This window comes from Artibeus jamaicensis, unplaced genomic scaffold, assembly GCF_021234435.1.
Source record: "Artibeus jamaicensis isolate MK-2021 breed Jamaican fruit bat unplaced genomic scaffold, CSHL_Jam_final contig_480, whole genome shotgun sequence".
Taxonomy (NCBI): Eukaryota; Metazoa; Chordata; class Mammalia; order Chiroptera; family Phyllostomidae; genus Artibeus; species Artibeus jamaicensis.
Genome location: NW_026521856.1, coordinates 67,206 through 77,629, shown reverse-complemented (window position 1 = coordinate 77,629; position 10,424 = coordinate 67,206). Strand labels below are relative to the sequence as shown.

Sequence of the window (10,424 nt, the reverse complement as noted above, 5' to 3'; positions counted from 1 at the left end):
ACATCAGGCCTGACGGACGTGTGGGTGTTTTACCGCATTTCACCCCAAAGCAGCAGAACACACATCATTCCAGGTGCACAAGAAACATTTCCCAGGTCACATGTTAGGGCCCCAAACAAGTCTCAGTAAGTTTAACAAGACTGAAATCATATGAAGCATCTTCTCTGTCCAAAATGATATTGGATAGAGAAGAAGTGGTACATGTACACAGTGGAATATTACTCGGCCATAAAAAAGAATGCAATCCTACCATTTGCAACAACATGATGGACCCAGAGAGTGTAATGTAAATGAAATATTTCTCTTATATGTGGGATCTAAAAACAAAATAATGAACAAACAAAACAGGGACAGACTCAGACACAGAGAACAATCTGGTGGTTGCCAGAGGGGAGGGGTGGGGAGAGGGGTGAGCAAGGTGGGGGGATTAAGAATTTCAAATTCTCCTCCTTCATTGGGGCTGAGTGGAGTCTGAACAAAAATACATATACATACAGAATGCACTTAAGAAATAATTCGAACACCCAAAGTTCTTGTTTAAAATGTTCAGTTTCTTTATCAAAGACAAAATTAAAACAATTACATAACTTACAATTTTCTTCAAATTGGCAGCCACAGAATAGTTCATGGGGTCGGGAAGCACAGTACAGAGAACACAGTCAGTGACACAGCAATGGCCGTGAGGGGTTCCCAGTGGGGCCAGACCTACCAGGGACCAGTGTGTGAGTTGTCCGATCGTCTGACCACTCTGCTGACACCAACATAAGGTACTACTGACTGTCAGCTGTAATTGAAGGAGGACAATCAATAAAAGCGCCTCCTCTCCCGTCACTTTGCACTGATTGTCTGCTGTGAAGTATTTTTTCTCTGTCTCTTCTACCACTTTCTAACGAACTGTGAAGGTTTCTTTTTCTAGAGGTGGCCTCAGCAGTGTCCCCACCCACATGCTCTTTGTGATGTGACCTGGCCGTCCCCTGTCTGGAGGGGGGCCTGACACCATCCCCTCGGGCCTGTGAGTGGCTCTGAGGACTGGAACACGAGGAAGGTGACAGTGACTGAGAGCTGGGCTCTGACGGGAGGGGCCTGTGGTTTCTGACTGTGCACTTGGAACACGCCCTCCTGGAAGCAGGGGCCCGGCTGGGAGCGGCCACGCCAAGTGGAGGAGCAGGTGGAGGGGGCCTAGGCCACCTGGTCAGCAGCCCAGGGAGCTCCCAGCACAGCCAGCACCTGCCGAGCCCGTCAGGGCCCCTCTGGAATGTTCCTGACCAGCCAGGCCTCCAACGACAGCAGCCCCAGCCCGTGTCACTAGGGGCAGAGGAGCCGCCCAGTGACCCAGTCAACCACAGACAGGAGAGAACACAAGTTTATTGTGGGCTGTTTGTTCCCCAGTGGCAGGTCCCAGGAACACAGACCGTGTGATCCCCCACTGTCAGTGTGTCCTCATCGCTGTCTGTCTTCCCTGTCGGGCTGTGGGCCCCAGGAGAGCAGGCCTGCTGTCTGTTTGCATTAAACGATCCCAGGACTAAGGAGAAGCCTGGCGCAGGGGCCTCACTGAGCACCGTGGGTGAGTGAGTGAGTGAGTGAACACGCGCTGTGACCCGGCTCCTTACAGCTGAGTCTGGGACTGGGAGGGGGCCGCCCGAGTTTGGTCTGGGGGCTGTCCCAGTCTCCTCAGACTGCCCTACCCACATACCACCGACTGGGCGGCTTGAACAACAGAAGTTCATTTTCTCACAGTTCTGGAGACTGAAGGTCCAAGGTCAAAGTGCCAGGAAATCTGGCTTCTGGTTGAGGGCCCTCTTCTTGGCCTGTGGTCTGGTATCTGATGGTTTACTTCCAGGTACCTGCGCTCTTTTTCTCCCAGAACCCCACCAGTCCTATCAGATCAGGGCCCCGCCCCGTGACCTCAGTTAACCTTAATGTTTTCCTTAAAGGCTCTGCATCTAAATACAATCCCAGTGGGGGCTGGTGCTTCAACATACGAATAGTGGGGGACACAGCTCTGCCCAGAACAGGGTCCCCTATGACGTGGGCACTTGCTACCTACCGGCAGGTCTCCATTCCCTGAGCCCGTCATGCAGCCTGGTGCTCGGTGCCTCCCCGAGCTCCGGTCTCACCGCGAAGAGCAGCAGACGGGAGGCACCTGGCCTCCAACCCCCTCTCCTGTCTTCTGGGCTGGGGCCGGGGTCCGCCCAGGTCACAGGGTCATGGGTGACCGATGCTCAGATTGCAGCCGTGGCTCAGCTGCCACACACAGGGCTCTGGGGACCCTCCAGAGGCTCGCAGACCCCTTGTTTGCTGAGGCTGCTAAAACAACACCACAGACTGGCTATAAATGACAGACATTTATTTCTCACAGTTCTGGAGGCTGCAAGCCCAGGATCGAGGTGCCAGCACATTCAGGGTCTGGTGAGGGCCGACGTCCTGGTTCACAGACGGCTGTGTCCTCTCACTGTGTCCTCTCACAGTGGACAGGGCGAGGGAGCTCTCTGGGGTCTCCTTTATAGAGGCTCCACCCTCCTGACCTAACCACCTCCCAGAGGCCCCACCTCCAAACACCCTCACATTGTGGGGTCAGGTTTCAGTGTGAACTCTGAGGACACAAACATTCAGTCCACAGCACCCCCAGCGTCCTGGGTCAGTTGCCGGGGTAGAAATGAGATTTAGGGCTGAGGCTTCAGGGTTCCTTCATTCAGGGACTGGGGGTAGCAGAGGGTCCAGTCTGTGGATGTGGTATGTGAGCAACCACAAAGGAAAGAGGGGATCCCAGAGTTTTCAAGGAATAAGCTACAAAGGGTGTAAGGACCGCCCCTGGGAAATGGGCAGCCCGGGTCCCATCGCTGAGGTCCCCGTAGCCCACAGTGGGGTGCAGCCCACACCCACACTCAGCACTGGGTCTTTCAGGATCCCTTGCCCTGGCCCAAGGGCTTGTCCTGTCCTAGGGCAGGGAGGGACCACTGAGGCCGTGACAACCTGTTACTCAGGACTGGGCACAGGCATGGCAGGGAGGTGCCAGGGAAGTTAGTGGGACCCTGGGATCCCCAGGAATGTGGGGTCAGGGCTCGTCCCTGCAGGTGCCTGGAGGACCCTCTCCAAACACGGCCAGCCCTCCCCATGCTGCTCTCCTCCCGGCTCCGTCCTCTCTCCCACTGCAACCCCTGCCCCTCGGATGTGCTAACTTCCATGTACCCTGACTTCCTCAGGAGCACCCTCTTCTTCCCGGACCTAACACCCCAGTCCCCACCCCCACCCCATGTTCCAAAACTTGCTGGGTTGGTTCCCAGGTGGAGGGTCCTCTAGCTCCAAAGGGAGCAGCAGGAACGTGTGACAGGAACTTGGACGTCCCAGGTCTTATTCCGGGGGACTAAGGGCACCTAGCTTGTTCGTGGGGTCCATCCTGGACCTGGGAACCAGCTGCTGTGGCCAGGAGACCTCACCCTTCCCTGAGGGAGGGTCCAAGGTGATTCAACGAGGAGGGAACACCTAAGTCAGTGTGGGTTGTGAGAAACACTTTGATCCCCGAACCTGACACTGGACTGGGGACCCCCTCTTGTGTTCAAAGCCCTGTGCTGGTGCTGGGAGCAGAGGGAGAGAACCTGGGAGGTCTGACTGAGAGCAGCAGAAAAGGGAGCAGGGTCCTCTGCCGTCTGCCCTGTGGCCACAAGGGGGCGCCCCGCGCCATCCTGGAAGCTGACTGAGCCCTGGGAAGGTTTGAGCTGTGAGTGGTCAGAGGTGGTTTGCCTGGACGCTGAGCACCAGTGAGGGATGAAGCAGCTTCTGAGCAGTCCTGGACTCCACAGGTGTCAAGGTCAGGGACTGAACAAGGACTGACGGAGAGGACAGCTCAGGAGGCCTGGGCCACCTCTGAGGTTTCCACCTCCCCACTGTGACCCCTCTCTCCAGGCCCATGATGACAACAGCCCGGGGAAACTGAAAAGAAACATTTTATCTACTTTCTGCTTTCCACAGGACTCCTTCTTGATGTAGCAACAGTAACAACATTTCCAGTTTTCCTCAGGAAGGACACATGAAAAATTGGTCACATGCTCCTCCCTGGCAGGGATCCTGCCAGCCTGGGGTCTGGGGCGGGAGGAAAGTGTCCCAGGTCGACTTCTTGTGTCGTCTGGAGTGAGCGTTTCTAAATGTGTCACATCTGCAAGGCCCTTTCCAGGTCAGGTCCAGGTGGCACAGCTGTGGCCGTGTGATGGGCCCGGATCCAGCTCCTCCCCACGTTCCTCCCGACCAGGTGCCCAGGTCGTCACACCTCAGAGCCCACACTGCTGGTCCTGGGCCTGAAATCCTGCCACCAGACAGCCCCTCCCTCCCTGGCAGTGTCCCCGAGTGTCCTCACTGAGCGGCCCTCCCTGCCCCGCCCCTGCCCGGGCCCCTCCAGCCTCCCTCCTACCCCACCCGCTTTGCTTTAGCTCACACTCAGTTCACTAACACACATTTTCAGTGTATGTATGTAATTGTTTACTGTCCATCCCTCCTCGAGAACACAAGCTTTACGAGGACAAGGACAGAGATTTGACTTTCACAGCTGTATTTCCACAGCCCTGAAAGCAAATTTTAAAATATTTGAGTGAGTGACTGAGTGAAGGCACAGACTGCACACACCCTGCTACACACCAGCACACAGACACCGCACCCACATGGACAGACACACAGACTGACATTTTCACACACACACTCACAAACACCAACACACATACACACTCACACAAACACTGACACACACACACACACTCAAACCCTAACTCCCATGTAACACAAAAACCCCATGTCAGCATGCATCATCATTTCTAGCATTTTCTCCAAAGGACTGTGAACACTCACCTAAAAGGCACCTGGCATTTGAAAGACCAACACGGTGGTCACCCTGGGTCTGACCATTTTGATATATTCTGTAGCATTTTACTTACAGAATGTATTTCTAGAATTTTTGCTGAAACACTTGAAAATCATCTGCCAGCATCATGACCCTCTCCCCTGAATATTTCAATTTTCATCTCAGAAAAAATAACCTTTCTCTTCGAACAATAGTATTATTACGTTGAAGAAAATAACTATAATTTTCTGATGTTATACACTGTGAAATAATATAAACTTCCCCACATTATCCTGCAAATGTCCCCCACTGGAGAGGAGGACCACGCAGGGGCCCTCACACCGTCCCTGACGCCCCCGTCCCCTCCCAGCTCCCCTCCCTCCTTCCCCTCCACAGCCACACCAGGGAAACTGAGAGTAGGCCATTTTCCTCTACTCCCTGCTTCCCTTTCTGAAACTCAGGTTTTGAAGTGAAATCATCTCTTACTGAGAACAGCATCTCAACATCTACATCCTCCCCAGTGTGGATATACACATCGGGACGATTGGGACAAGGACCTCAGCTGCCCTGGACCTTCTGTCCCCTCAGCAGGACAGGGGAGGGGCCCGGTGCCAGGGCCACACCTGGTGCCCCAGAAGTCACCCCTCCAACAGCAGCTGTCACACTGAGACCTGGAGTGAGCACAGTCCCCTCTCTCAGGGTTCAGAGCGAACTCATGCTCGTCCTCCAAGACCCCGCCTCTCCCTCTGACCCTCCACCCCACAGTCAGGGGTCAGGACTGGGACTGAGACCCCCACCCCAACCTCCTCATCCCCACCCACAGACCCCAGGAGGAGCCCAACCCCTGCTCCCCCCACCCCCTCACTCCCTCACCACCATCCACCCTGAAGCCACCAGGACCAAACTCATCTGTCCTTGTCCCTGTCTCAGTCACCCCTGGTCCCCAAACATCCTGCACCTCATCTCCACAGGCTCTGCAGCCCCCACTCTGTCCCCTGGCACACCCCCTCCTCCCCAACCCCTGAAACCTGCCCACTGCACACCCCCCAAAGTGCTCAGCCCAGGACCAGAACCTGGGCAGCCCTCCCCCAGGACGAGGTCCCTGCACCTCACAGCTCTGGCAGGAGCCCGAGTCTCCCTCAGGCTGGGCTGCCTCTGAAGTCCTCCCATGGGTGTCCCCCTCCCACTGACCTGGTGTCCTGGGCTTGGAGGGGGCAGGGTCCCGGCTCCTCCACTGGTTTGACCCATTTCCCTCCCTCTCCCTAGCACCCCAATCTGCCATCAGACTGGAGCCCCCACTACCTCATCAGAGGGATTCCCTGCGGACCCCAGGCCACTCCCCCATTTCTTTTAGCTCCTGGCCCACTGTCACCCTCCCAGAGCGCTGCCTCCTTGACCCTCGGTGACAGTCAGCACCATCAGGTATGGAAGGCTGAACAGTGTCCCCAGAGACGGCCAGCCCGGTCCTTGGAACCTGTGACAGCTTTCCTCACCTGGCAAAGGGACCTGGGTGACGTCATTGAGGTTACGGACCGTGGGACAGGGAGACTCCCCCACATTATCTGGGTGGGCAGTCAGGTCACATAAACCCTGAAGGCAGAGCGGCCCGAGCTCCGGAAAGGCGGAGTCGGTTCCCGGGAGAGGGGCTCCGGGGACAGAGAGGAGAAAAGGGGCCCGGCCTGGGGGTCGCTTCCTGGTTTCCCCAGACAGACTGGGGCTCGGAGTCCGCGACGCGGTGCGACAAACGGGCTGTCAGAGCAGGAGGCGGGATCGGAGCAAAGTCCCAGGTGCCAGGCGCTCGGGGTCTCGGCCCGAGGGCGGAGTCTGGGCGGGGAAGCTCCGCACAGGGGACTCTCGGTTTCACTTCTGCGTCTCCCAAACTGCACGGTGGCCTTTTTCCCGGATACTCGTGACGCGGCCCCGGGTGCCTCTCTCATTGGTGGCCGGCGTCTGGAGGAACCAATCAGCGCCGCCGCCGCTCCCCGGTTATAAGTCTCCCCGGAGCCGCCCGGACGCGGGTTTCTCTCAAACCCCGAGGATGCGCGTCCTGCGGTCCCCGAGCCTCCTGCTGCTGCTCTCGGGGGCGCTGGCGCTGACCGGCGCCTGGAAGGGTGAGCGCGGGGTCGGGAGGGGGCGGCCTCTGCGGGGAGGAGCGTCCCCACCGCCCGGGACCGGACCCGGGATCCCGCCCCCGGTCCCCGTTTCCGTCCCCGCGACCGGCCCCGGGCGGAGGGTCCCCGGTCTCACCGCGCCCCGCCCGCAGGCCCGCACTCCCTGAGCTATTTCGCCACCGGCGTGTCCCGGCCCGGCGGCGGGGAGGCCCGCTTCTTCTCCGTCGGCTACGTGGACGGCACCGAGTTCGTGCGGTTCGACAGCGACGCCGCGAACCCGAGGATGGAGCCGCGGGCGCCGTGGATGGAGGGTCCGTGGGTGGAGGAGGTGGACCCGCAGTACTGGGACCGGGAGACGAGGATCTGCAGGCAAGAAACACAGGCTTACCGAGTGAACCTGAACAACCTGCGCGGCTACTACAACCAGAGCGACCACGGTGAGCGCGCGGGGCCGGGCACGACCCCCACCCCGCGGACCCGCGGGGTCGCCCCGAGTGTCGGCGTCCGAGCTTCACCCCGGGAGGAGCCCGCGGGACTCGGGTTCGGTTTCGGTTTCGGTTCGATCCCTGCGGGTGGGGGCGGGTCGGCGGGCGGGGCTGACCGCGGGGCGGGGTCAGGGTCTCACACCCTCCAGGAGATGCGGGGCTGCGACCTGGGGCCGGACGGGACCGTCCTCCGCGGGTACTTCCAGTTCGCCTACGACGGCGCCGACTACATCGCCCTGAACGAGGACCTGCGCTCCTGGACCGCGGCCGACACCGCGGCTCTGAACACGAAGCGCAAGTGGGAGGCGGCCGGTGCGGCGGAGAACGACAGAACCTACGTGCACGGCCTGTGCAGGGAGTCGCTCCTGCGGTACCTGGAGCGCGGGAAGGCGGCGCTGCAGCGCGCAGGTACCGGGCTCGCGGGGCGCCCCCGCCCTCGGGCTGGGCTCCGACGGGGAGACGGGACGCGGGACCCGGGTCAGAACCGCCTCTGCGTGGTCGGGAGGCCGAGTCCGCCCGGACTTTCCGACCCGGGACCGGAGGGCGACCCGCCTTCTCTCAGGGACGCCCGGGGGCAGCCTCCCCGGGGACCGAGGGGACGCGCCCCGAGATGACCGGTCAGCGGCTCCTCTGACCCCGGCGGCGCCCCGGCCCGTGGGGACCTCGTCTCTCAGGCCCGATCCCGCCCCGCACCCGCGGGTCTCGGTGCGACCCCCGCTCTCCGCAGCCACGTGCCCGCCCCCCGCGTCTGGACCAGAAACGCTTTTCTCCCTCAGACCGGCCTGCACCTGGGCTGAGTCCCTCTGGTTCTAGAACGTTCTACAGACCAGGGCATCCCCCCAGGCGCCTCTGTCCAGGCTGGGTCTCCCGTTTGCACCCCCTCCCGTCCTGTCCAGTCTCGGGACGGCCACGGGAGCGCTGCGGGACTGCCACGGGGCCCCTGCGAAGTGCCCGACTTTCCGACCCTTGTCCTCAGACCCCCCAGAGGCACGAGTGACCCGCCACCCCACCTCTGAGCGGGAGGCCACCCTGAGGTGCTGGGCGCGGGGCTTCTACCCCGCGGACATCGCCCTGACCTGGCGGCGGGATGGGCAGGACCAGACCCAGGACACGGAGCTGGTGGAGACCAGGCCCTCGGGGGACGGGACCTTCCAGACGTGGGCGGCCGTGGTGGTGCCTCCCGGGGAGGAGCAGAGATACACGTGCCACGTGCAGCACGAGGGGCTGCGGGAGCCCCTGACACTGCGATGGGGTGAGGAGGGGCCTCCGGGGACGTCAGCGGGGTCGGGGCGGGACCCGGGGGAGCAGGGCCCTCACCTTCCTGTCCCTTTGCAGAGCCTCCTCCTGAGACCAGCACCATCATCATCATTGTGGGCTTCCTCTGTGGCCTGCTCCTGCTTGGAGCTGTGGCTGCAGCTGTGATTTGGAGGAGGAGGGGCTCAGGTAGGGACGGGTGGGGTGTGCTTTGTCCCTCCCGGGGTCTCAAACCCAGGAGACCCCCTTCATTAAAGGGAAGCATCGTCTTCACTCGTGTGCTTGCCAGTCTGGGGCCCTACTTGCTACAGTGACGGGTTAGGAAGGCACATGTGAGAAAAAGGACAGATTTGTCACCCTGATGATTCTGGTGGTGGGGACTTGGCTCCCAAGAGTCACAGGTCCAAGGGGAGGGTCCCTGCCGAGGACAGACCTGCAGGAGGGTGGTCGGTCCAGTCCCTGCACGTGAACCTCCCTCAGGTTTCCGGATCCTGCCCTGGGTCTGTGGTCAGAGTTCTGGAAACTTCCCTGGGGTCCAGCACCAGGGCTTCCCTTGGGGCCTCAGGGCCCTGCCTCCTCCCTGGTGTCTCACAGGACGTTTTCTTCCTACAGGTGGAAAAGGAAGGAGCTACACTCAGGCTGCCAGTGAGTGTGGAGGGGGGACCCCTGAGACCCTGTGTCAGTCCAGACAGCAGCCCACGGGGGACCCCCCTCCCCCAATAGTTCCTCCTTTAGTCTCCTGTCCTGGGGCTCTGACCGCATCCTGTTTTGTGCCACCCAGGCAGTGACAGTGACCAGGGCTCTGATGTATCTCTCACAGCTTGTAAAGGTGAGGCCCTGACAGGGGGAAGGTTGGGCAGAGGGGACTCTGGGGGACTATTGAGCACAAAGTGGGCTGTTGAAAATGTCACCACCTACAGCCACTGATTGACATTTGTTCACGATTTTTTTCTTGTCCAGCGTGAGACAGCTGCCCTGTCGGGGAATGAGTGACTGAAGGTTCCTCACACACTCACACCCGCCAGCCCCTGTTTGTCACTTCAGGGACATCTCACTTCTGCTTCTGCAGCTGGCACCTGAATGTCTGTGTTCCCATCAGCATCACTGAGGGAGGGGGAGGCAGGCCCACCCCGCCCACCAGCCCCCTCCCCACCCGTCCCTGCTCCAGCAGAGGGCCCGGCCCCCCAGCCCTGTCTGTGCTTCCTGGTGCCTGAGCTGCAGCTTCTCACTCCCTCATTGAAATGAGGCTCTGGGTGGAAATTTGTTTTCTCAATGCTTGCCCTGAGTGGTTGATGTGTTAATTAAAAAGCTGAAGATCCTAAGTTTTGAAGGAAATAAATGGAATCATTGAGAGTTTCCAGGACCCGTGTGTTTGCTGTGGTGGGGACAGGAGAGGCTGTGAGGACCGAGCGTGGTCTGGCTGTGCCCGGTCGGTGCCCAGTGCATCGTGGGCTTTGACGTGGTCCCTCTCCGACTGGGTCGCCCTCTGCCCCTTTGTCCTTGTCCCTTCAGTGGAACCTTGTCCCAGCAGGACCTGTGATCACAGGAACCCAGCATCACCCAGGCCTTGTAAACTGTCCCAGTGAAGCCAGTCTCCAGGACGGTGGGCAGCGAGGGCCGTGTGTGGCCGGGTCAGCTGAGGCTCAGGCCTGGGTCGGACCCTCAGCCCCATCTTCTGGGTCTTTATGTGTTGCTTCTTTGTTTCTGTAGAGCAACACGACTGCATTTGTCCTGTTCTCACTCTCC

The 10,424-nt window shown here is 59.9% G+C and overlaps 1 protein-coding gene across 1 annotated transcript; it reads left to right on the top strand.

The window, feature by feature from the left end:
- The first annotated feature begins 6,832 nt into the window (after window positions 1-6,832).
- On the top strand, window positions 6,833-10,034 carry LOC119042380 (popy Class I histocompatibility antigen, A-1 alpha chain-like). Its single transcript, XM_053668202.1, has 8 exons — window positions 6,833-6,939; window positions 7,092-7,376; window positions 7,557-7,832; window positions 8,401-8,676; window positions 8,760-8,867; window positions 9,291-9,323; window positions 9,460-9,507; window positions 9,639-10,034. The coding sequence occupies exons 1-8, from the start codon at window positions 6,867-6,869 to the stop codon at window positions 9,641-9,643; spliced, it is 1,104 nt and encodes a 367-aa protein (XP_053524177.1). The 5' UTR covers window positions 6,833-6,866; the 3' UTR covers window positions 9,644-10,034.
- The last annotated feature ends 390 nt before the right edge of the window (window positions 10,035-10,424 follow it).